Raw genomic sequence first — 24090 nt, forward strand, 5'->3', positions numbered from 1 at the left:
GCCTTTGAGCCCGCGGAATTTGACCTGATTTATCATACGCCTTTTTCTTTTGTAAACATCGAATTTAACTTGAACTTATAATTACACATATATATACATTTGTACATGCATATTTTTATTATATATATATATGATAAAAATATAATGACATGCGCTATCTTTCTACTAAAAAGACAAAATATTACCATAAAATGCATGCTCCGTCAATTTCGTCATCGATTAGTAGTATATGTCATTTGTGAATTTTACCTATAAAAGTGATTTTATACCATATACGCAAGTATATTGGAATATTAATATTTTTTTGTGATTCATTATTACACGATTATACATTTCAAACATAATAAATTTGAAATGTTGTGGTTGTAGAATTGCAAGAATATAGTTTATTTTGCTCTATATAAGCTTAGAAAAGCTATGCTTTTATTAACCAAAATGATTCAGATGAAAACTGATAGGAGCAAAATTATCGATCAACTAAGTTCTGAAAAAGTGAAAATGCTAAGCCGAATCAATCTTATACCACTCTTAACATACATATGGAAAACCTGGAATTCAATTTATCATTTGCAAAAAATGAGACAAAATTATTTGGGAAAAAATGAACTGATAGTCAATTTTTTTTTATCTACATATTTTATTTTTCTTGTCAAAATTAGGTAAAAAAATGTATAAAATGAAATATAGTAACCAAAAATGAAAGAAACTATAAAAGCCCTAAACCTCCAACTGGGGAGGCCCATTGTACCGTTCCACATGCTATGTCGTAACATCCTCCAGGCCTTTCACCACAGCCGCCGTTATTCTCACTACCCGCTCCCTCTCCGAGGCAAGGCCGCCGCCCTCTTCCCCCGCCATTTCACCGCCGGTCCTCCTCCTCCTCCTCCGCCGCCGCCGCCAGAATCGGCGTCTGCCATGGCTGCTCACCCCAAGGACGAGGCCTACCTCAATGCAGTAATCCCCCAGCGCATCGCCCTCTTCGAGGCCATCAAAGCTCAGCAGCTAGCTCAGCGGCAGTCCCTACCTCACGACCCTATCAAGTGCGTTCACTCAGTGATAATGCTCTAACGCTACTTCTGAATTGCTTGCGGAGTTGTCTGTGACGTGTTGTTCATCTGATGGCATGGACTTCGAGCTGAACCAGTGAGGAATTGTTCAAGTTTGTGACTGTAGTGGGCTATGATGAATTGCTTGTATCAGGATCACTGTGGAAGGGCAAGTGAAGGAAGGGAAGAGGTGGGAGACCACACCAGCTGATATCGCGAAACAGTTGCCCAAGAAGGCGTATTTGATTGCGCGGGTCAATGGGGATCTGTGGGACATGTCAAGGCCGCTGGAAGGTGACTGTGAGCTGAAGATATACGCATTTGAAGACGATGAAGGGCGGGATACTTTTTGGCATTCGAGTGCCCACATCTTGGGACAGGTCCATAATCTCTTTATTTTCCTTGAATGGTTGTACATGTCAATGTTTTTCCATGAGTCACGGTTGAGCTTAGTTACTCTGCAGGCGCTAGAAATGGAGTATGGCTGCAAGCTGTGCATCGGGCCCTGCACCACAAGAGGAGAGGTATGAATGTAAAAGGTTGCATTGCTTTTGACAGCACACTAAGTGTTTTCTAGAAGTACATGATTTAAAGCGGATAACTGATAGAAATCTCAGTTTCTTTGTTGAGTCGGGAGGCTAAGAGTGGACTGGCTTTATCTCTCTATTTTTGGCTTAATGTAGCAGAAAGCTGAAGGGCTTGCGTTGATTTATACTATCTGAGATCCAAGAACATGTGTTCGCTGGATACTGTGTTTTAACTAGCCCGTTCAGATTAGTTAGTTTAGGTTGAGCAAGGACCAACTCCTCATGCTTTCTTTTTAAGAAAAACTTATCTATCAGCTTCTCCCAATTGTGGAAATAATATCGGTAGCACTTTGGGTAATTGTTTTTGTCATTTACCATTCGATTCTAATCGTAAAATTTTGCTGAGTTTTGCTTCAGGGTTTTTACTATGATGCCTTTTACGGTGACTTGGGCTTGAATGAAGATCACTTCAAGCAAATTGTTGCAGGGGCAAGCAAAGCTGTTTCGGTACTAATCTACATCTGACTAAATAGTTCATGGCATCATATTGTATCATCTCCACAAACATCTGTTGAAGGAAATTCATTACTTTTCTTCTCTTTGTTTGGATGTCTGAAAAATTCAGCATAATCATGCCTTCGAGCTAGGCATAATATGTTGTGTAGTTCCTAAAGAATGTGAATTTTTCCGTTGCTTTTACACAGCACATTTGACACTATGGGAGCTGCTTATCTTGTCTTGTGGATGTTTTCAATCCAAAATATAAAAAATTGAATGCTACCAAGTATGCCTGTTTCTCCAGTATGTGCTTTTATGTAAAGGCTCGTTTGCATATAGTAATTGTAAATGCCATTAGGACATTTGGCAATCTCAAGAAAGGTTAACTCTGTTGTGTTGGGATTGTATGCATTAGCACAGTACGATGTGGTAAAGTATACATTTTTCCTCTCATTGGTGAAGTGCTTTCAAGATAACATTTTATTCAATGAACTAGATCAACTGTTCTTACTTAGCTGATTACTGCTTTTTTCCTTTTTATGTACCGACTGAATACATTGAAATCTTCTGTCACTAGATAGTGGTGCTCCTCTCTGGACTGAATGATTAATATGAATGTTCTAATTTGCTCAGGATAGACAACCTTTTGAGCGCATTGAGGTATCGAGGGATCAGGCACTTGATATGTTCTCTGACAACCCTTTTAAGGCAAGAAGGAATTGTTTAAACCAATTTCTACGTTTTTCTCCTATATATGAATGTTGTATTACCATAGAATACTTATGTCTTCTACTCTTTCAAGGTCAGGTTGAAATCATCAATGACTTGCCCGCCGACAAAACCATCACAGTCTACAGATGTGGACCCTTAGTAGACCTGTGCCGTGGGCCTCATATTCCAAATACTTCTTATGTCAAGGCATTTAACTGCTTGAAGGTGATTTGGCATAGTAGTTATCCTTTATATTGAAATATTTTTTTGCTTACGTGTACTATATTTTCCTTATGTATTGTCTTGCAACATAAGGCTTCTTCAGCATATTGGAGGGGTAACAGAGATCGTGAAAGTTTGCAAAGGGTTTACGGGATATCTTTCCCAGATAAGAAACAATTGAAGGTGATTTCAGATTTTTATTATCCGCAAATCTGTTGTAATTCCTATAAATATGCTGGCACATTTGTTTGTCACATTTAAGTTTCCTAACATAATATGAGTCAGAGCTGATAAATGTTTTTACCTTCTTTCATCTTTTAGGAATATGAACAGCAGCTAGAAGAAGCAAAGAAGTATGACCATAGGTTGTTGGGTACAAAACAGGAACTCTTCTTTTGCCACCCACTTAGGTATGTTGTATGTCAGTTTGATCTGTTTTGCTTTATCTCGACTAGAATGCCAATAATTCTTGCTTGAACTTTTTTCTGAATTGCAGCCCAGGAAGTTGGTTCTTCCTTCCTCATGGTGCTCGAATTTACAACAAATTAGTTGATTTTATAAAATCACAATATAGAAAACGAGGTTACCAGGAGGTGAGAAGCAGATCTTGCGATACAGTTGAAATAACTTTATAGATGAGTATTCAGTCTACCTAATTGGCTCAGGTTCTTTCACCAAATATGTACAACATGCAACTCTGGGAAACATCTGGTCATGCTGCCAACTACAAAGAGAATATGTTTGTCTTTGAGGTGAGACCTTGTATTGCTTTGAAATTATTACTCTAGTCGTTTAGTCAATGCATCTCCGGTAAAATTTACTACCTTGGAATTGGAATCCTTGCACTTATTAGTACTGTTGGTAAACTCCATTTGATGCTGATGCTGAAATGTCAATGCCTTTCTCATCATTTCTTGTAGATTTTTTTAATAATTCATCTTTCTTGCAGATTGAGAAACAAGAATTCGGGTTAAAACCGATGAATTGCCCTGGACACTGCTTGATGTTCAAGCATAGAGTTCGTTCATATAGAGGTGAATCAGTGGGAAAGATGATTTTCTCGATATTGCTCTCCTTGGGCTTTATTCTTTTAACTATAGGCCTTTCTGGCGCTCTGCATATTTTATCCTTCTTACTGTAGAGTTATTCTGCAGAGCTTCCTCTTAGAATTGCTGATTTTGGTGTCTTGCATCGTAACGAGGCCAGTGGTGCTCTGACTGGATTAACACGTGTTAGGAGATTTCAACAGGTATCATTTAACATGTGTTTGATCATTTGGATTGTATAGCATATTGTGTAGAGTAAGGAGCTTACTATTTCCAGGATTTGAATAATCATAATGTTCCGTGTATCTGATAGCAACATTTAATTCGCCACTTCTTAAGTTTTAGGGAAGTTTCATATTTTGATATTTTGGATCTTGAAGGTTCATATAAGTACAAAATAATGTTGACTATATTGAGCAACCATGTTAAATATGTTATTTTCATCTTTTAAACTTTGAGCTGTTTAAACCTGCACTCTGAATCAGCTTAAAGCTATAAGCTACTTGGTATTTAAAATATTATCTCTCTTGCTGCAGGATGATGCTCATATCTTTTGCAAAGAATCTCAGGTTAGAACGATCTTTAATCTGCAGTGAATGTGGCTCAAGAGTCAAGCTTTCTAGCATATGCCCCTTTAGTAATTATTGGGTTCTGTATATGCAGATAAAAGACGAAGTTCGGGGTGTCTTGGAGTTTATCAGTTATGTCTACGGAATTTTTGGCTTCACCTTTGATCTGAAGTTGTCTACGGTATGATATTTCTTTTATTTAAAACAGGTGCTGATTTTTTGTCCTTTTTTTTTGGCTGAGAGACACGGGTTGGTTGACAATATTCAGTCTGTATTTTTGGATTATATCCTCTTCTTTTTGATGAAGTCAAAGATATGTCGAGCTCCTCCTTTTATTTTTAGGTGAGAACATGTGCTTGATATGAGGACCTATGTCCACAAAATGCAAAGGTAGCAACTGCCAACATAGAAGAAGGATTAATTAGATTTGTATAATCTTTTCCATGCTACTCTGGATCTACTGTTTATTTGATAAAAAGTTAACACAAAGTCTTCATTCAAATTTCTATAATTTTCCCCTAGTTCTAACTTGAGCTTTCACTTTAATTGATTAAAGAAGCTTTCAGACTGCATATATATCTTATACTACATATATATGCATTTTATCATAGGTGATTGATGGTATTGCATAATTTGCTTAGCAAAGATGCCATTTCTCAGCAATTTACCTTATCTCAGTAACCATTGCTTGAGCCCTTATGTGTAATTCCAATCATCACTAAAATAAACATGAGATGGGACTCAAGCCCAAATATTCAACCCTGATATATTTTCCTTTTCAATTTTACTTCTTGTGGTTGTCACATGGAAGTCTGATACTTGTTGCATTTGTGATTTTTAGTGGCCGAACAATCCAAGTTTTTGTTCTAGATGTAATTAGTTTACAATAACTATTAGGGTAACTTATCTCTTGGGATGGGGAAGCAGATGAAGTTTTCTTTTTGTATAGTACCAGTTATAATTTCGATATTCAGTTGTATTTGCCTATCATAATATTTTGTAACATTTTATGAACTGTAGAGGCCAGAGAAGTACCTGGGAGACTTAGCAACATGGAACAAAGCTGAAGCTGCCCTTTCAGAAGCATTGGATGAGTTTGGGCAGCCATGGCAGGTGATTTTCTCTACCAGATTCCATAATCTGAGTCTAGTGAAAAGTGCCTTGAAACCTATCATTCTTATTGTTGCTATGTTTCTACCGGATGCATCTCTCTGCTGAAATTATAATTCAGGTTTTGCCAATTTATCGAATAATTTCAGAATGCGGCAATTGTTTTTCTCTTTTCACATAAGTATCCGTGCTTCTCTCTGTTGCCTTGATGCTTATGTTCTGAATTGTGTCTGCCAGATAAATGAGGCAGATGGTGCATTTTATGGACCGAAAATAGATATCAGCGTCTCTGATGCACTGAAGAGAAAGTTCCAGTGTGCAACACTACAGGTGTAATATTGAATCCATTTAGTATTTCTGCACTTTCGAGGGTAACTTCATGTGCATTCCGCGCAATTTTATAACAGATAAGAATGCCTGTGGTTGCAGTTGGATTTCCAGCTCCCTGCCCGATTCGAGCTCTCTTATTCGGCAGAGGATGAAGGGAAGACGGAGGCTCCTGTTATGATACACAGGGCCATCCTAGGTTCAGTTGAACGAATGTTAGCTATATTATTGGAGCATTACAAAGGAAAGTGGCCCTTTTGGCTAAGTCCGCGTCAGGCAATTGTTTGCCCTGTATCGGATAAATCCCAGGCATATGCTCTACAGGTAAGTCAAATCTTTGGGCCCACGATGTTTGCGATACACCGCCTTTTGATTATCTGTCAGCCTGAGAAAAGATTGCTGGAGATGAACTTCACCTTCCTTGAAGGATATCTATAATTATACGTTATTCGTTTCTCCTAGTAACTTTTTACATGTGCCTACTCACAGGTGCGGGATCAGATTCATGAAGCCGGTTACTTTGTTGATGTCGACACAACTGATCGTAAGATTCAGAAAAAGGTGCATCCTGAACCTAAACTCCTCCCTAGCAAACTGTTTGTCTACTTAGTCCATGATAGTTGCTTTCAATTGTTTGAACTGATAGATTGTAATTGAAACTTCTTGACATTCTTGAATTAATATCCAGAGGTTATTACAAAGTTTAGACATCCTCCAATAATTTCTATCTGCACTAACTATTAATAGACCTCATGGTTGATATCTCGCGTAATGCTGCCTGTTCCTTGATACTGTGTCCCGTGGCTCATTAAACATTTTTTTAGTTCATTTAGTTGTTTCAAACTCGAACTTTTGTCTTGTGTTCTTTTTAAGTTGGGTTCAGTCTCTCTTTCTCCAGTCATTCTAGCAGCATGGTTGTTGACTTACTATCTACCTGCAGGTTCGAGAAGCTCAATTGGCCCAATACAATTACATATTAGTCGTCGGTGAAGAAGAGGCCAACACTGGAAAGGTAGTGACTAATCCATTTAGAGGCAAATGAACATTTCCACAAAAACTCAAATTTCCAATTGCTGATTTTATGGACTGAAACATGCTAATTTCATGAAGCCGGTGTATACTATAACTGCCTATGGATTCCGTTCTTAGAATTGTCCAACGTCCTTTGCTTGAAGAATGGGAGGAATCTTTACTTCCAACTGTAACAAATCTTGAGTCGTGCAACGTGCTTGTCCTTGCAGGTCAGCGTGCGGGTAAGAGACAAGGCTGATCACTCCGTCATGAGCACTGAGGACCTTCTAAAATTCTTCAAGGACGAAATTGATGCTTTTCATTGAGTGGCTTTTGCTCCAAAAGCCTCATTGATACTAAAAGAACTTGCCTCACTTTTTCCACCTCCATTTTGGAGTTATAGAGAAGAATAGGGGAATCCATTTGACGTTAGTTCGGATTTGTACAACCCACAGTACTCGAAGTTTCGTGTTCTGTGTTGTAGTCTTGCTCATTTGCTTTAAATTATGAGTGGTCTCTCGGTTTTTAGACATTACAATTTCTTGACTGCTTTCATGATTAGACTATTGGCATAGCTGATTGCTGGGAGTGATGGGCATTGCTCAGAGTAAGATCAACATTTTCTTTTGTTCGAAGGAAAGCAATGAACCGTGGTTGAATCTCGACAACTTGAAGGCATGACCTGTTCCGGGTCATATTGGGATCATTACCGAACTGTGGAACGAAGCAGACTACATAGCAGTGGACCCTTGACATTAAATCTGTTCCTGAAGAACTGCAGAAGGAACGCTGGGTAAAATAGTAAACCTCTGTTAAGTAATAAGCAGTGTTGCTGTGTCCTTGAGTAGTCATGGTATCCAAGTTCTCCCTAAAAGCGGGGACATAAATATAATGACGCCATGCCATGAAGGTCTTTTCCTTTCTTAAATGTAAAAGCTAACAAGGTTGTTGATGTAAATATGCTTGTCGATGTAATATGCGGTAAGCATATTAAAGTGACGCATCGAGAATCTGCATGGTAAGGCACCACAATGCTGATAAGTGAGTACGAATTTCCTTTTCCTCAGTATTGGATCATAATAAACCGTTTCTACCATACGAGAATTGTTCAGTTCTAACTGTTTAGACTTGTCCTTTGCTATGCTGCCTCCTAAAGGAATGGAAATGTAATCATGTCCAACCATATGCAAAAATAGCACATGGGGCAGATGACTACTAACAAAAACAAGGAAACAATGGACAGGACAAAGATATTATGGGAGAAGTCACTCTGCAGCAGAATCCTCAGGATGCAGGGATTCCAATCAACTGCGGCTTAACATCCACGAGAGTTCTCTGCTTCTGCAAATCTCCGAAGGGACGAATTATAAGGCGCCGCATTAGCAAAACTAATCAAGGAACCAACATGGTGTGTCCGGGTTCATGTGGAGTGACTCTGGCGATGGCGATGGTGGAGTTGTTGGAGTAGGGACTCTCCGCGCTGAGCAAAGCAGCTATGACCCGAGGGATGAACAACTTCGTTCTCGTGGTCTACTCCAACTTCCCCGCCTTCTTCATACCCCTCCCGTGCTGCATCCTCTTCTACCGGTACTGCTTCCGTGGACCTGTTGCAGTCCTGAATCACCTTTCAGGTCATCGGTTTCTTGATTCTCCATAAAATCGATTTTTTTTTTCTGGCAGGAAAAGGGCCCTTCCCAAGCTCACCCTCCCCGCATTTTCTAAAATCTTCCTACTCGCGTTTCTCAGGTATCTTTCCTATTCGCTCGACTGAACAGTTATCAAGTAAACTCTGTTTAGTTTTTTTTTTTATGGGAATTTTACATGTTTTTGCCGGTGCAAAAGATGCTGTTTGCAGCTATCACTGTATGCCGGTATTGCATACAGCTCCCCGACATTGGGCTAGGTGATGATTGATCTAACTCCTGCTTTCACATTCATTCTTGTGATTTTCTCCAGGTATATCATTAGGACGACGAGACAGCACATTTCATAATTAATCAGCGAATTCCGGGTCGGATAATCAATCTCATACCGCAAGAGCTTCTTTGTTGTTGAGTTATTATCTTTTAATTTGTGGTTAATCATATGGAATTGTCAGGACAACCCAACATGACAGCTTTGGATCATTGCACCATAATGCTTTTGGCATATTGCTCATTCATCAATGCACAGAGCTTCCTATGGGCTGAATGATTGGACAAGGACATCAATGGTGATGATTCCTGTGGGCCCCAACTTGGGTTGACGATGTCAGAGATGATGTCAGATGAATACTCCGTCTCTTGAAGCCCACTCGCACATATCTCAATGCGCTGTCTGACGAAATCGTGAACGATAGTTGATAAGTTAACATTCAAGTTTCTTTTCACGAGTAGTTAGAATTTTTGGGATATTTCAACTCGGAGATCTTTCTATGTGCAAAAGAATATCCCAGAGAGTCGTGGACAACAACCGGTCGCTGTTCATGACGTTGTTGTCTCGACAATGTGCAGAGACACCCGATCTGTTTGAATGGGATCCACTATCCACCTGATCATTGATGGATAAAGGTCGCAGTGAAACCTGTAAACTCATTTTTCTATAGACAAGCAATGCCTAGATCATCATTCTTATATGGTGTAAAAACACGAAGTAAATTTTTTTAGGATACTTACACAGTCAAGTTCCGGTGAAGGATGGAGATGCTAGACTTGAGAGTCCAGAGTAGCTTGGCAAAGTTCACCAGGTCGATTGTGTCAACCACAGGAGCGCTCATAGTGACTCTATACAAAGGACTTCCTATTATGAACACTTCCACGAGTATCCCTCTACAGCTTGTCCCACCACCGGAAAAAAATTGGATGCTCGGAGGATTCCTCCTTGCTTGTTCTGCCTTCTTCCTTTCCCTTCTGATCATCGTCCAGGTAAAGAATAGGAAATTAATCTGGTTTTTTATTCCTTGTAATAGTTGTTCCAAGCAATGAAATATCTTTTGCGTCTTTCCAGACTCGGTTAATCCGGGATTACCCTTCAGAGCCGATGGTGGTATTTATCGGCTGCATTCTTGTCGCTGAATCTGCTGGGGTGGCTTAGCTGAATGAGGCCATTCAGGAGCTGGACTCTGAAGCCTGACATAGAGTTGATAGCAGTCGTGTGCCAGGTCCGTTTCTACAAACTCACAATCCTAGAAATCACTTTAATCCGGATTTCTCCAGTTTACGTTTAAATAAGTCAGTCTCAGGGTTAGTGTCGAATTACAGGCAGTTTTGGGAACCGGGGGAACACGATCACAATATGGGCTTGCAGAATGAAAGGGCCAGTATTCGTGTCCATGTTTAAACCGCTAGGTATGATTGCCGCAAGCGATATGGGAGTCTCTTTACTTGGAGACACACTTTACCTCGGAAGGTATACACATTATCCTCTTTATCATGTACATTCATATATATATATATATATATATATATATATATATATTTGACTTGATGAAAAAGATGAGAAGTTAATCTAGTGAACCCGTTGTGCAGTGTGATCGGAGCAGTCGTGATAGTTCTTGGATTCTATTCTGTCCTCTGGGGAAAAGCCCAAGAAGAGAAGTTGGAAGAGAAGCCCTCTCCACAGGAGCCTCTCCTGCAGAAGAAACACTTAGATGTACAGATCTTTTCGTGTTGTGACAGTTGTATTCTACCATCTCACCATCGATGTCAAAAATCAGTCGGAATCTTGTATTATGCATTTTGCCGCTGACAGAAATGCAGGTTCAGTGTGTACGTATTGGGTGTAAGGATTTTATCTTCTTTCCCCTTCTTCGGGTAAGGAAGTTCTAATGGAACTATTTCAAGCACATGAACACCCTTCAAATCCATCGAACCGGACAAATCCGGATCTCTTCACAATGCTTCATTGCAGCCTTTGATTTTTCAGATGAATCAATCCTATCAAGGCAAATTAGAAGTTGGCCCGAATTAGAAGGCTTCCCAAGCCATCTGTTCAAAACAAAGCCTCACCATGACCTGGCCCATGATCAAGTACATTGCCCGCTTATTGAGAGATGTAAACTAAAAAGAACAGTAGGCTTGCCGAATGAATGAAAAGATCATCTCAACAACAGCAGCCTATTTTCTCTTGATCAAACCAAGCATTAAAAGTCAAAATTACCCTATATTGTCCTTTACAGATAGATTCCTTAGTCTGAACGGTCTTTTCCTTCAAGCACATCCTGAAAGAGGCAGTGTGAGGGTGTTGGAGGATGGAGCTTATAGCCAAAATTGAATCTTCTACTTCACCTTATTCTATACATACTCAAATGTATGATTCTGTGTGCATTGAAGCCTATACATACATGCAAAGAATAAGCCAAAAACCCTTCTTGGTCTTGAGATGGATCAAGAAGTATTCCACATCGGAAAGTTAACAAGAAAATCATTGGTTTTTAAGAGATTGGATACTACAATTTGTAAGCTCTACCTTTTGAGTTAGAGATGACCCAATTGCTTATAAGTCTAGAAAAAATTTTACACGGTATCAAAACGGATTACGCATCAACAGTATCAAAGGTAAGCCACAAATTCTTGAGGATATAATACATATACTGACAGCTTAGTTAAGGCTAATGAAGTTTGTAGCCTTCTCAATTTCTCATTCCTGATTAGATATCAAATTTTGGGCTCGCCAAGTTGATGCCAGAAGGAAAGGTAGCATATGTAAGAGCCAAAGTTCTTGGCACGTTTGAATACTTCGATCCCGAGTATGCCCTGTTACACATTTCTTGAAACTTGAAAAATTTTCTCACAGCATTTTTGTTCAAATTGCTCTGTTTTATCTAATTAAATAGATAAGCATTGATCTTGTCTTCTTTGGAAATCAGACAGGAAAACCGACTTTACAGAACAATGTTTACGCATCCAGAGTGGTCCCTCTCAAGCTCTTGACTGGACGAAGAGCTGAGGACCTGAGCCAAGGACCAAATGACCAAAATCTAGCACTTCAGGTATACTTGGAAGAATTCCTCTTGCTGAACTTCGATAGAGTCTTATGCATGCTACGATCAACCGACACACATTGAATTTTCAGGTGAGGAACGTACTGAATGACAGGAAGAAATTAAGGAAGGTGATAGATCCCAAGCTGAGTCAGAATTTGTACACGCTGGAGCCAGTTGCAATGTTTGCGAACTTAGCATCACGATGTTTTCGTCCCAACAGCACCGAGCGACCCTCAGTGGAAGAATGTGTTCGAGAGCTTCAACTGATCTTGCATACGAATTCAAAGGGATTAGGCATGGCTCTGCACAAACTGGGATTGATCTAGGAAAAACATTCACTAATAATCAATTATCCTTCCTTTTGTGTAGGGAAGGAACTTCAGCATTTTGACATTAGACAGATCTTTGTAGTTGGACCTAAATGAAGAGGAAGAACAGATAAGAAAAATAAAATTGACATGTTCATTCTTTTTTTCTTTTTCCCTTTTGATGAGGCCACAAGATTTTTTCAATTTATTAATTGAGATTGATTCTCCTTGGAGGGTTGGCTTGCTCATGAGAACATGATGAATTTTAATGTGTTATTTTTGTGGAAGAACTGTAAACCTTTCTTTAGTAATAAGCATTATGCTATCTTCTTGATTAGTCAAGTTATACAATGACCCCCCCTAAAACCCGAGTTTTATAGAGCCAACAAATGAAACGCCACATGCAAGACACGGCTGTGTCTCGGGGATCCAGTGCCCCGAATATAATGCCAACCTTCAAGGGCTGGAAGGCTGATTCTCGAGAAAATGTTATTTGGAGTTGCAGACAAGTACATGCGCAATTACGCATTTCACCATTAGTTGGTTATACAGTTACGTGGTGAAGCTGAGTTCATAAGTACAATAACTCCACACATTGAAGGTCTTTTCCTTTGTTAAATGTAAAAGCTAACAAGGTTGTTGATGAAAATATGTTTAAGCATATTAAAGCAACGCATGGAGAACGTGCATGGTAAGATGCCATGACTCCAGTAAGGAAGTATGAAATTTCATTTTCCTCTTAATTATTAGATCATAATAAACCGTTTTCGCCATACAAGAATTATTCCATTTTAACTTTTAGATTAGAGTTGTCACTAGCAATGCTGACTCCAAAAGAAATGGAAAGGTAGAGCAAATATTTGGTGAATATGACTTAGTTACTTGGTTATGTAACACCTGATTATAATATTTAAAAGTGAAAAACTACTCTACAGCGGGTTCATAAATTCCCACTTATTCTGATTGATTATTGCTTATTCAAAGCGGATGAGTAATACACGAAGAATATTTTGTCTGAAAGGTAATCATGTCCAGCCAAATACAAAAGAGCACATGGCAACAAACACAAGGAGACAACATACAGAACAAAGATCTTTTGAACAAAAGCAAACTCTCGAGCAGAATCCTCAGTATTCAGTGATTACCTTCACCTGCTGCTTTAACATCCACTCGAGTTCTCTCTTTCTGCGAAACTCCTAAGGGACCAAACGTAAGGCGCCGCGTCAGCAAACCCACTCAAGGAGCCAAGATGGTGTTTCCGGGTTCGTCGGGGGTGACCCTGGCGATGGTGATGGCGGAGTTCTTGGAGCAGGGACTCTCCACGCTGAGCAAAGCAGCTATGACCCGAGGGATGAGCAACTTCGTGTTCGTGGTTTACTCCAACTTCGTTGCCTTCTTCGTTCTCCTCCCGAGCTGCGTCTTCTTCTACCGGTACTGCTTCTGTAAATCCGTAGCAGTTACTGAATCATCTTTCTGGTCTTTGGTTCCATAAAATCGATTTTTTTGCAGGAAAAGGCCTCTTCCCAAGCTCACCCTCCCCGTATTTTCTAAAATCTTCCTGCTTGCGTTTCTCGGGTATCATTCCAATTCACACAACTGATCAGTTATTAGTGAACTCTGTTTATCAGTTCCTGATGGTAATTGTACATCTTTTTCGCTGGTGTGAAAGATGCTGCTTGCAGCTATCGCTGTATGCCGGAATTGCGTACAGCTCCCCGACTTTGGGCTCGGTGATGACTGATCTAACTCCTGCTTTCACATTCATTCTCGCCATTTTCTCCAGGTATATAATTATCACAACGAAACGGCACATTTTCATAATTGATCAATGAATGATGCCGGGTCGGATAATCAATTTTATACCGTAGAAGCATCTTTATTGTTAAATTATCTTTTAATTTTTTTGGGTGTGAATCATGGTATCCGGAAATTCAATTGGTCTCGACTAATTCAGTCGAGCCGGATCGACCCATTAAGGAATAAAACTCTTCCATCTTTTAATTTATTGGTTAATCATGTATAATTGTTAGTAGATGGAGAAAGTCTTATATGCAACGGTGATACTATTACAAATCAATAAGGGTTTGTCGTTTTGATTTTTAATAGAAAAAATTTATTATTAACAAAAATAATTCATTATTAGTAAAAATAATATTTTTTATATATCTTATAACATAATCATACGTGATACACTGTCGAGTACTAGATCTTTGGTTACTTTATTATTGCACCATAATGCTTTTGTTATCTTTGTCATGGAAGCACAGACTGAATAATTGGACAAGGACATCAATGGCGATGATTCCTGTGGGCCCAACTTGTTATAATGATGTCAGGGACGACGTCAGATGAATACTTTATTGTCTCTTGCAGCCCCTCGTTCATATCTGAATGGGCTGCCTGACGAAATTGTGAGCGCTAGTTGATGAGTTCTGAGAATTTTTCATAAATCGTCAAGTTTTGTCCCCGATTAGTTAGAATTTTTGGGATAGTACAACTTGGAGATCTTTCTTTGTGCAAAAGAATATCCCCGAGAGTCGTGGACAACAACCGATCGCTGTCGACGATATTGTTGTCTCGACAATGTGCAGAGACACCTGATTGAATGGGATCCACTATCCACCCGATCAGTAATGGATTAGAGTCGCCGTGAAACTTATAAGACTCATTATCTTATTGCAAGCAATGCCTAGATCATCATTCTTATATGGCGCAAAAACACGAAGTAAATTTTAATCGGGATACTAACACCAAGTTCTGGTGAAGGATGGAGACGCTAGACTTGAGAGTTCAGAGTAGCTTGGCAAAGTTCACCGGGACGATGGTATCGATCACAGGAGCACTCATAGTGACTCTATACAAAGGATTTCCTATTATGAACACTTCCACAAGTACCACTCTACAGCTTGTCTCACCGTCGGAAAAAAGTTGGATAATAGGGGGATTCCTCCTTGCTTGTTCTGCCTTCTTCCTCTCCCTTTTGATCATCGTCCAGGTAAAGAAAAAAAAAATCTTATTTTTTATTGCTTGAGAATTCCCCATGACAGTTGTTTCAATTAGTAATGAAATCTCTGCTGCAACTCATCAGACGTGGATAATCCGGGATTACCCTTCGGAGCTGATGATGGCATTTATTGGCTGCATCATTGTCACATTCGAATCTGCAGGGGTGGCTTTGATAGCTGAACGGGGCCGTCCAGGAGCCTGGACTCTGAAGCCTGACATAGAGTTGATAGCAGTTGTGTGCCAGGTCCATTTACTACAAACCCACCATCCTAGGAATCACTTTAATCGGGATTTCTCTAGTTTACGTTGAAAATAAGTCAGTCTCAGGGTTAGTGTCGTATTACAGGCAGTTTTGGGAGTTGGACTTCGGAACATAATCACAACATGGGCCTGCAAAATGAAAGGGCCATTGTTTGTGTCTATGTTTAAACCGATAGGCATGATCGCCGCGAGCCTGATGGGAGTCTCTTTACTGGGTGATACACTTTACCTCGGAAGGTATAGACAATATTCTCTGGCATATTGAATCATATGCTATACAGATCTTTGATTTGATGAAAAGACTAGAAGTTAATCTTGTAAAATCACTGGGTGCAGTGTGATCGGAGGAATCGTGATAGTTCTCGGATTCTATTCTGTCCTCTGGGGGAAAGCCCAAGAAGACAAGCTTGAAGAAAAGTCCTCTCCACGGGAACCTCTTCTGCAGAAAAAACACTTTGATATATAAATCTTTATGCTTTTTGACAGTTAAATAACTTCACGATTCGATGTCGAAAATCAGTAGGAATCTCATAGTATGCATTTTCCCAAATACAATATGCATGTATGTATTGGGCATATGAATCTTCATCTTGTTTGCTTCTTCTAATTACGAGCTTCAGATGGGGCTATGCAAGCACATGAACACATTACAAATCCATGGAACCGGACAAGTCCGTGCCTCTTCACAGTATGCAGCCTTTGATTTTTCAGAGGAATCTAGCCTATCAAGGCAAAGTACAAGTCGGCCCGAATCAGAAGGCTTCTCGAGCCATGTTCTCAAAACAAAGCCTCACCATGACTTGGCCCGCAAAAAAAAAAAAAAAAGAACCAACAGTAGGCTTGCTGAACGAATGAAAAGATCATCTCAACAGCAGTCAGTAGCAGCCTATTTCCCTTCATTAAAGCAAGCATTAAAAGTAAAAATTTTCCCTATATTGTCCTTAACAGACAGATTCCTTAGTCTGAACAATCTTTTCCTTCAAGCACATGTAAGAGACAGTGTGAGGGTGGTTGGAGGATGGAGCTTATAGCAAAAATTGAATCTTCTACTTCACCTTGCTCTATACATACTCAATTGTATGATTCTGTGTGCATTGAAGCCTATATATTCATGCAAAGAATGAGCCAGAACCCCTTCTCGGAGCCAAATGATGAATTCCATTTTGTCCAAATTTTCACATATTGTATAGTCTCAGCGGATTCTCACAATGCCATTCGGGTTGGTTTCTGCTTGGAACAAGCGTAGAAGAAGCAAGTCCCAAGACCACACTGACCCCTGTACGTCTGTTTGTAGCCTGAGCTGTTTTTATTAATCGTTCACTTGATATAATGTGGAAGGAGAATATAAACCTGGTCTAGTTAATCCTTTTTGAGTCTTTGCGGATTCACGCGGGATTCCACGTACTCCGTTCGGTGTACTCGATGGCCTTTCCTTTTACTTAATTTTTCAATGCTCTTTTGGATTTTAATTCTTGTTTGGAGTCCTGTAGCCTTACTAAATATGGCAAGAACCACCCAGGGACATATAAACCTGCTGAGCGATGGCAACACGAAGATCTAACTCCCCGACCTGCGAAGAGACTGCATGGGTCCTCAGTGTTCACACTCAAGGAAATGGAAGAGGCGTCATTATGTTTCAGTGACGAGAACTTCCTCGGTAAAGGAGGTTTTGGGCGAGTCTACAAGGGAATTCTGAGATCAGGGGAGGTGAGTTTATGGAAACCAAATCGAATACTTACTATTGAATTTTCATTAAACTCATACGGACTTGTACGTATTTCCACTTATAAGTATTGATACCGAAGTCTCATGTAAACCAATGATTTTGATTCATCTTTTCCATGTGGATTTAATATCCTCAACACTCGCCTTTACATGCAATGTACGTTGTCATGTGTCTTTAAACACTCGCCCTTAACAATTGACCTCGAGCCGGGCTCATCTTCCGTGCTCGGGCGAGGGGGGACAATAACATGATGCGCACTCTTGGCCGCACTAGGATATATTGGGTTTGTCGTGTGTGGGTGCGCATATGCGTGTGAGCGTGCATACGCGTAACCTGAGCTCTGATACCATATTGAATTTTTATTTAGCTCACACGGGCTTTGGTCCATTTTCACTTCAAAGCTCAAGGCTAATAGATTTTGATTCACCCTTTCCATTTGAGATTAATATCCTCAACACTTACTTAGAGCATACATTTTAGATCTGCATTGATGTATTTGGAAATGAAGGTCGTAGCGATCAAGAAGATGGATCTTCCACTAGTGAAAGAAGCCGAGGGAGAACGAGAATTCCGAGTTGAAGTTGATATCCTGAGCAGGCTTGATCACCCAAACTTGGTCTCCTTGATGGGCTATTGCGCAGATGGGAAAAATCGCTTCTTGGTTTACGAGTATATGCCCAAAGGGAACCTCCAAGATCACTTAAACGGTAATTCCTATACCACCCAGAACAAATTCAAACATACATCATCTCAACTCGTAACTATTTTGCCAAGACCTCCACTAATTCTTGCTTTTAGCTTAATTCCAGGAATTGGGGAGCCGATAACCGAATGGCCCTTACGGCTTAAAGTGGCGCTCGGGTCAGCAAAGGGGCTTGCGTATCTCCATTCGGGCTCAGCTGTCGGGATTCCCATTATCCACAGAGATTTGAAGTCCACCAATATTCTCCTAACTGCCAACTTTGAAGCAAAGGTAAGTCACAACTTCTTAAGGATATTATGCATATGATTGACAGCTTAGTTAAGGTTAATAGACTTTGTAATTTTCTCATTCCTGAGTAGATATCAGATTTCGGGCTCGCCAAGTTGATGCCTGAAGGGAAGGAAGCATATGTAACTGCCAAAGTTCTTGGCACTTTCGGGTACTTCGATCCCGAATATGCCTCGGTACACATTCTTGTAACTTGAGAATGTTTCTCACAGCATCTTTGTTCAAATTGCTCTGTCTTAAACTAATAAAATAGATGAGCATTGATCTTGTCCTCTTTGGGAATCAGACAGGAAAACTGACTTTGCAGAGCGATGTTTACGCATTCGGAGTGGTCCTTCTCGAGCTCTTGACTGGACGAAGAGCTGTGGACCTGAGCCAACGACCGAATGACCAAAGTCTAGTACTTCAGGTATACTTGGAAGAATTCGTCTTCCTGAACTTCGAAAATGTCTTATACATATTAAGATAAACCGACACGCATTGAATTTTCAGGTGAGGAATACACTGAATGACCGCAAGAAATTGAGGAAAGTGATAGATCCCGAGCTGAGTCGGAACTCATACACCCTGGAGTCAGTTGCAATGTTTGCAAACTTAGCATCACGATGCGTTCGTCCCGACAGCACCGAGCGACCCTCGATGGAAGAATGCATCCGAGAGCTTCAACTGATCTTGCGCACGAATTCAAAGGGACTGAGCATGGCTTTGCACAAATTGGGATTGAACTAAGAAAAACATCCACTAATAATCAATTTTCCTTACTTTTCTTTAGGGAAGGAGCTGCAGCATTTTGACATTAGACAGATCCTTGTACCCAAATGAAGAGGAAGTACAGATAAAAAAATAATTGACATGTTGATTTTTCTTTGGTTATTTTTATGAAATCATGAGATATTTTCAACTTATTGGTTGAGATTAATTCTCCTTAGGGCATCGGCTTGCTCATGAGAACATGATGATTTTTTTTTTGTTGACATTATTGTTGTGGAACAACTGTAATATGCTCGGAAAGGAATACATGTTAATCACCAAAACAGTAAACTTAATGTTGAATTTTTTATTTCCAAAGAGATGACAAGATATTTTCGATCTATTGGTTGGGATTCTCCTCTGGTTGTGACTTGCTCATCAGAACATGTTGATGGATTTTAATGTCATTGTTGTGGAACATCTGTAATTTGCTGTAAAAGGAATAAACTTTATTCACGAAAACGGTAAAGTATCCAATAATTAGATCTAAAGTTGACAGCAATCAGCCAACCACCAAAGTTTGGATATATCTCTATTTGCTTTATGGAGTTAAAAATGTTGTACGAGGCAAGTTCCGCTTTTTTTTCCCATCCCTAGTGAAGCACGGGATGAAGACCCAAAACGACAAAAGAATTGTTGAGACATACAGAAACGGGATATGGAGAGACCTCGGACATGTGTAATCTAGAGCAAGCGGTCTCACACCGAATGGCCGGAAGTTGAACAAGTCTGTCTTTCCACTCACCTTCCCACCTTAAATCTGAATCTTAAAAGAGGAAGAGAGAGAGAGAGAGAGAGAGAGAGAGGTGATGGGAGGTCCCCACTAGGCCTTTGGAACCTTGGTAGCATCCAAGGAAGGTTAGGCATGATCATGACCTTAAAATGACACTACAGACTTGTTCAGCACCAAGTTGCACATTGATTCTTCTAACGTGCACAAGGCTCGGGTCGGGGGCCAGAATTTTTCATGGACCAATTGTCATTTTGTACTAGTTGAATAAGATTATCGATGCATCTAATCAAATAGGAGAACAGGAGACGCTGGGTCAGCATTCCAGCAAGCAGAGCAAGGGAAGGTAGATGATGAAATGATTAGTTTGGACTTTGATGAATTTCATGTTCCATGCTCCGAGTGACCCATCTTCACGGGGAAGCACTGAATCGACAGAATCACAAACAAATCGAATTCCGAAACAGAGAGAAGGAAGAGGAGGAGGAATGCTGTAAATTTGGGTAACAAATGACAAAGGTTTCTGTACAGACAAAAATGAAGGCTACCCAAGTATGACTGAGCTTTCTGCAAACGAACAGAACAGCACAATCTTCCAACAACAATCAATTGAATTCACAAAACCAACATTATTGCAGAGGAATCTTTCCTAACACTATCTTCCGAGGACATCACCATGTCTGGCACCACCATAAGAGAGCCTTCTGCCATTAGGTTTGGATCTATCCTCATTTCTTCCATTAGAACCCGAGACCATTTCTCCTCTTTCCACTTGGCTCTTTGCTAGGGAAGAATGATGTCCATTACACAAAACCTCATTCCCTCGCTATCGTAGTTCATCTTCGGAGTGATTGACGTGTCCACCCCTTGATCACCTCCAGCAAGATCTCATTCCACGTATCGATCGGCCCAGGCAGGCACCAGTGGACACAATCGTTCTGGACTCGATCCTTGACCCCATCTGCAAATGGGGATGGGTACATGTACGGGCCTGGGTGCCCGTCAGGCCTGAGCAGTGACAGTCTGGTCACATCCAGGGCCTCGAGCCTGAACCCGTTTATATCACGCGCATCCTCCTTGGCAGATTGGACCTCTTCCAGCTCGATTTTCCTCATCTCTGCATTCATGCCTTCGAGTGGCTTCTCGCCTTCCTCATAGGGCCGGGTCTTGGGACATGCCCCGAACTTGTCCCAGTCACCCTCGAAATGCGAGGGTGAGAATGTCGTAACAAACATGTGTTTTCCCTTCCCGCCATTAGCCCGGCTCCTCTCCGACACAGCCTTGAGGGTCGTCCTTAGGGCCTTCCTCAGCACGTCATAGAACCCAATCTCAGTGTAGTTCACACCGGGGCAATAGTGGCAGCCCAAAACGGAATCCCCTTCAAAGTACACAGCTGGGTGGAGGAACCAGTGCCCAATCGACAGAACTACCATATCTAAGCTCCCCAAATCTGAAGCCCACCTCTCATCGACCGAGTCCAAGAAGAGCTTATTATACTCAGGCCCTGCGCTAGATTTCTCCAACCCCTTGACGAGGAAAGGAGACCAGTAAACAGACACAGAGACATTCTCCCTGGGGAAGTGCCACTTCCTAAACTTGTTGTCCTCCCCGTTCGTGTAGACCAGGTTAGGGGCAGACACAGAGGACAGCATGCAGAGGAGCGACTCTAGCTGATTCCTGGCCATGGAATCCCCAACAAAGGCAATGTGTCTGTTGCTGAGGATGTCAAGAAACGTATTGGGGTCAAACCTCGGTAGGGAACACTGGTGGGGCCTCCACCTCCACTGGAGGAACTCCAGGTCGGGCCTCCCATGTGCCATGCAGTTCTGACCGTCCTTGATCGTACCGCAGCTCGAGCCATTGTATAGGGGCCCCACGGTTAATTCCTGGACCCACCTGCCATTGGTGTAGTCACAGCTGGGCTGTGGTTCACTTTCCCTTTCCCTTCCCTCTTTCTCTTCTGCAATACATAACAGCATTGATTAATGCCCAAGATCTCGTGCTCAAATAATCCCACCAATACCCCCAAAATCAAAGGGATTCAGAGGGAAACCAGACAAGAACAGCATAGAAAAAGGCAAGCTTGGGATGATTTAATGGAAAAGGCAAATCTTGGCTTCAAAAACTTCAATGGGTACTCTGAAATGCCTTCGCTGGCTTAGAAAAGCTGGAAGGGAGATGGAAAAAAGAAATGAACTTTGCCTTTCCACAATGCACATAGTATTCTGGGAATGCACACACCTCGACCTTCTTTAAGGAAAGGAGCAGGGGACGACGAGGAGAAGGAAGAGGAGATGAGGATGGGGGTGGGCCGAGAGAGCTCGTACGCCGGAGAATCGTTGAAAGTGAGAGGATAGAAGTAGAGGTGGAACAGAGCAATGGAGGCCAGAGCATAGATGGTCCATGGCAGGAGCTTCCTGGTCAGGGACTGAGCTGGCTGCTCCTTGAATGGGCTCGTCAGCCCCATCTCCTCCTCCTCCTCCTCCTCCTCCTCCTCTTCTCGTGCTCCGCTTTGCCTTGCGTTGTTCTCAGTCCTCGCAGTTGCAGGGCTTGCTGTCCGTTGTGCTGTTGAGGGGGGTGAGAGCTGAAGCTTAGGAACAGACCCGCTGTGCAGTGTTCTCCTGGTTCTTCTATTGTTATGGAGGTTGGAGAAACAGTGGAAGAGAGAGAGAGAGAGAGGAGGTGAGGGGTGATTTGGTCAAAATGCCATTGACAATCTCCACAATTATTACTGTAAATAAATCTGTGCTGGTTAGGTTAGGTTAGGTTAGGTTTAGCTATAATTATTCATCTAATACCAATATATATTAATTCAAATAATTTAACACTTATCTATCTCAAATAAAATCTTAAGTTCAAAGTCTTGTATATGGAAAAAAAATATTCATGATTTGAAGAGTCTTATCATTTAATTAGTTGATCCAACATGAATTGAATTATTCAAAACATGTTGAAACTCTGAATATCATCATAATGCACACTGGATGTAAAAATTCATCTAGTACTTATTTATTTCTCTCCTCTCTTTCCTTTTCGAATAAGAAATAAAGCATGCACAATGGCTTTCAAAATTTCAAAAGAGAACCAACGTAGGTTGGTTTAAACGGTTCAGTGTTTATTTTCTTTAAACAAGATTTTGAATTCGAGTCTTATAAACGAAAAAAATTCATGCTGGCAGAGCTTTATTCCTTAATGAGCTTACCCAGCTCAATTAGATTAGTTGTAGTCCAATTGGATTTCTAAATACCAATATTCATATCGAAAATTTCGCAAGTGGCTTTCACCCAAAAAAAAAATTATAGAACTGCCCTGGGTTACCATGGAACATTTTTCTTTCACGTCTCAAGGGGAGAATGGTAGATCCAGCAAAGGTTAGGAGAATGAGAAATAAAAAAATTATAAGAAGTTTCAGTAAAGAAAATCAAATTCAGAATCCTTTCACAGGTTAATTATAAGTGCCACTCGATCCTTGCTCATTGCTTTGCTATATAAAATGATTCCACTTCGGCGCAAGGGGACTTTGTGTATTAATGGACCTGATAGGGAGTGTGGACGGATTCCATCCCTTTTTTATTTTGTTTTGCACAATCTTTTTTTTTTGGTGAATTTGTTTTGCATAATTTATATCTCTTGAAAGGATTTAATAAATTTTTATTTTGAAGGGTAATCATACGCTTTTCTTTTCTTTTCTTAAAAAAAACTCATTATCTAGTATGGAGAAAAACTAAATAAGTATGAAAAATTCAATCAAAACTAATCTCGAATTGGAATAAAGTTGTGTGTCACTGCTACACACTTTTTTTTTCCCCTTTGATTTCTCGGTTTATTAAGACATAAAATCCAACAATAGACCATATCAGTAAAAAAGTAGAATCAAAGCAATAGGGAGGGTCTTCGTGTTAATTACTTGCCCAAGAGACGGGAGAGGCTTGGGATTGTCACGGAGGGCAGAAGAGTCTTTTCGAACTGATAAAAGTAGGTCCTCTCAATTTACATAATTCTTTTCCATAAAATAGTAGGCAGCAGTAATGGCAACATTGCTGTCCCTCACTACGCAATGTTCGAGCACTCGTCGTCAACCACAAACATATCAGACAAACTGAACAATCATTGTAAGCACTGACTTCTCTAACATAACACCACCAGAGGTCTAGTATAATTTACAGAATTTGGAGATGACACTAGGCCCAAGGCAAAAAGTCTAGCCTAACATATATCCCATGATGGATTCAAACTCAAGACTTGAGGATCTCCAAATCATATGGGAGTGAAATTGAAATCACTAGAC

General features: G+C 40.6%; 6 protein-coding genes across 7 annotated transcripts; 5 read left to right on the top strand and 1 right to left on the bottom strand.

Moving 5' to 3' along the window:
* Nucleotides 1–725: 725 nt before the first annotated feature.
* LOC116199817 (threonine--tRNA ligase, mitochondrial 1) lies at nucleotides 726–7989 on the top strand. Its single transcript, XM_031530352.1, has 20 exons — nucleotides 726–1040; nucleotides 1201–1426; nucleotides 1511–1570; nucleotides 1991–2080; nucleotides 2705–2779; nucleotides 2879–3007; nucleotides 3098–3187; nucleotides 3326–3414; nucleotides 3501–3597; nucleotides 3670–3756; nucleotides 3954–4038; nucleotides 4159–4253; nucleotides 4587–4619; nucleotides 4714–4800; nucleotides 5640–5732; nucleotides 5967–6059; nucleotides 6159–6380; nucleotides 6546–6617; nucleotides 6997–7068; nucleotides 7298–7989. The coding sequence occupies exons 1-20, from the start codon at nucleotides 757–759 to the stop codon at nucleotides 7391–7393; spliced, it is 2175 nt and encodes a 724-aa protein (XP_031386212.1). The 5' UTR covers nucleotides 726–756; the 3' UTR covers nucleotides 7394–7989.
* A 425-nt stretch (nucleotides 7990–8414) lies between these two features.
* Nucleotides 8415–10909, top strand: LOC116200591 (WAT1-related protein At5g40230-like). The gene is made up of 6 exons (XM_031531426.1): nucleotides 8415–8654; nucleotides 8748–8813; nucleotides 9024–9970; nucleotides 10053–10130; nucleotides 10294–10454; nucleotides 10574–10909. Exons 3-6 carry the CDS (start codon nucleotides 9743–9745, stop codon nucleotides 10791–10793), a joined length of 687 nt encoding a protein of 228 aa, XP_031387286.1. The 5' UTR covers nucleotides 8415–8654; nucleotides 8748–8813; nucleotides 9024–9742; the 3' UTR covers nucleotides 10794–10909.
* Nucleotides 10910–11527: 618 nt separating this feature from the next.
* Nucleotides 11528–12356, top strand: LOC116200592 (probable serine/threonine-protein kinase PBL28). The gene is made up of 4 exons (XM_031531427.1): nucleotides 11528–11602; nucleotides 11699–11749; nucleotides 11881–12036; nucleotides 12120–12356. The coding sequence occupies exons 1-4, from the start codon at nucleotides 11528–11530 to the stop codon at nucleotides 12354–12356; spliced, it is 519 nt and encodes a 172-aa protein (XP_031387287.1).
* A 1071-nt stretch (nucleotides 12357–13427) lies between these two features.
* On the top strand, nucleotides 13428–16212 carry LOC116199886 (WAT1-related protein At3g28050-like). Its single transcript, XM_031530468.1, has 7 exons — nucleotides 13428–13769; nucleotides 13848–13913; nucleotides 14008–14121; nucleotides 15105–15333; nucleotides 15427–15588; nucleotides 15691–15842; nucleotides 15942–16212. Exons 1-7 carry the CDS (start codon nucleotides 13588–13590, stop codon nucleotides 16069–16071), a joined length of 1035 nt encoding a protein of 344 aa, XP_031386328.1. The 5' UTR covers nucleotides 13428–13587; the 3' UTR covers nucleotides 16072–16212.
* Nucleotides 16213–16416: 204 nt separating this feature from the next.
* LOC116199880 (probable serine/threonine-protein kinase PBL28) lies at nucleotides 16417–19227 on the top strand. Of its 2 annotated transcripts, XM_031530454.1 has the most exons (7): nucleotides 16417–16883; nucleotides 17125–17312; nucleotides 17840–18038; nucleotides 18141–18304; nucleotides 18394–18498; nucleotides 18609–18731; nucleotides 18815–19227. In XM_031530454.1, exons 1-7 carry the CDS (start codon nucleotides 16814–16816, stop codon nucleotides 19049–19051), a joined length of 1086 nt encoding a protein of 361 aa, XP_031386314.1. In that variant the 5' UTR covers nucleotides 16417–16813; the 3' UTR covers nucleotides 19052–19227. The 2 variants fall into 2 exon arrangements, with proteins under 2 accessions (XP_031386314.1, XP_031386315.1); XM_031530455.1 differs by lacking the exon at nucleotides 16417–16883 and having other exon boundaries at nucleotides 17190–17312; nucleotides 17812–18038.
* A 1053-nt stretch (nucleotides 19228–20280) lies between these two features.
* Nucleotides 20281–22590, bottom strand: LOC116199859 (protein ALTERED XYLOGLUCAN 4-like). Its single transcript, XM_031530421.1, has 2 exons — nucleotides 22044–22590; nucleotides 20281–21762 (listed from the first exon to the last, which is right to left on the bottom strand). Exons 1-2 carry the CDS (start codon nucleotides 22267–22269, stop codon nucleotides 20639–20641), a joined length of 1350 nt encoding a protein of 449 aa, XP_031386281.1. The 5' UTR covers nucleotides 22270–22590; the 3' UTR covers nucleotides 20281–20638.
* Nucleotides 22591–24090: the final 1500 nt, after the last annotated feature.

The sequence above is a fragment of the Punica granatum genome, chromosome 3, assembly GCF_007655135.1.
Source record: "Punica granatum isolate Tunisia-2019 chromosome 3, ASM765513v2, whole genome shotgun sequence".
Classification (NCBI taxonomy): Eukaryota; Viridiplantae; Streptophyta; class Magnoliopsida; order Myrtales; family Lythraceae; genus Punica; species Punica granatum.

What these genes read in the sequence shown, in the direction of transcription:
- LOC116199880 (XM_031530454.1), top strand. Translation starts at nt 16,814, where the DNA reads ATGCCATTCGGGTTGGTTTCTGCTTGGAACAAGCGTAGAAGAAGCAAG. An exon ending in GAATTCTGAGATCAGGGGAG is followed by an intron (nt 17,313 to 17,839) that starts GTGAGTTTATGG and finishes TTGGAAATGAAG; the next exon opens with GTCGTAGCGATCAAGAAGAT. An exon ending in TCGATCCCGAATATGCCTCG is followed by an intron (nt 18,499 to 18,608) that starts GTACACATTCTT and finishes TTTGGGAATCAG; the next exon opens with ACAGGAAAACTGACTTTGCA.
- LOC116200591 (XM_031531426.1), top strand. Translation starts at nt 9,743, where the DNA reads ATGGAGATGCTAGACTTGAGAGTCCAGAGTAGCTTGGCAAAGTTCACC. An exon ending in CCCTTCTGATCATCGTCCAG is followed by an intron (nt 9,971 to 10,052) that starts GTAAAGAATAGG and finishes GCGTCTTTCCAG; the next exon opens with ACTCGGTTAATCCGGGATTA. An exon ending in TTGTCGCTGAATCTGCTGGG is followed by an intron (nt 10,131 to 10,293) that starts GTGGCTTAGCTG and finishes TCTCAGGGTTAG; the next exon opens with TGTCGAATTACAGGCAGTTT.
- LOC116199859 (XM_031530421.1), bottom strand. Translation starts at nt 22,269, where the DNA reads ATGGGGCTGACGAGCCCATTCAAGGAGCAGCCAGCTCAGTCCCTGACC. An exon ending in TTTCCTTAAAGAAGGTCGAG is followed by an intron (nt 21,763 to 22,043) that starts GTGTGTGCATTC and finishes TATGTATTGCAG; the next exon opens with AAGAGAAAGAGGGAAGGGAA.
- LOC116199817 (XM_031530352.1), top strand. Translation starts at nt 757, where the DNA reads ATGCTATGTCGTAACATCCTCCAGGCCTTTCACCACAGCCGCCGTTAT. An exon ending in CCTGCACCACAAGAGGAGAG is followed by an intron (nt 1,571 to 1,990) that starts GTATGAATGTAA and finishes GTTTTGCTTCAG; the next exon opens with GGTTTTTACTATGATGCCTT. An exon ending in CCCAGGCATATGCTCTACAG is followed by an intron (nt 6,381 to 6,545) that starts GTAAGTCAAATC and finishes GCCTACTCACAG; the next exon opens with GTGCGGGATCAGATTCATGA.
- LOC116200592 (XM_031531427.1), top strand. Translation starts at nt 11,528, where the DNA reads ATGACCCAATTGCTTATAAGTCTAGAAAAAATTTTACACGGTATCAAA. An exon ending in CAGAAGGAAAGGTAGCATAT is followed by an intron (nt 11,750 to 11,880) that starts GTAAGAGCCAAA and finishes CTAATTAAATAG; the next exon opens with ATAAGCATTGATCTTGTCTT. An exon ending in ACCAAAATCTAGCACTTCAG is followed by an intron (nt 12,037 to 12,119) that starts GTATACTTGGAA and finishes TTGAATTTTCAG; the next exon opens with GTGAGGAACGTACTGAATGA.
- LOC116199886 (XM_031530468.1), top strand. Translation starts at nt 13,588, where the DNA reads ATGGTGTTTCCGGGTTCGTCGGGGGTGACCCTGGCGATGGTGATGGCG. An exon ending in TTCCTGCTTGCGTTTCTCGG is followed by an intron (nt 13,914 to 14,007) that starts GTATCATTCCAA and finishes CTGGTGTGAAAG; the next exon opens with ATGCTGCTTGCAGCTATCGC. An exon ending in CCCTTTTGATCATCGTCCAG is followed by an intron (nt 15,334 to 15,426) that starts GTAAAGAAAAAA and finishes GCAACTCATCAG; the next exon opens with ACGTGGATAATCCGGGATTA.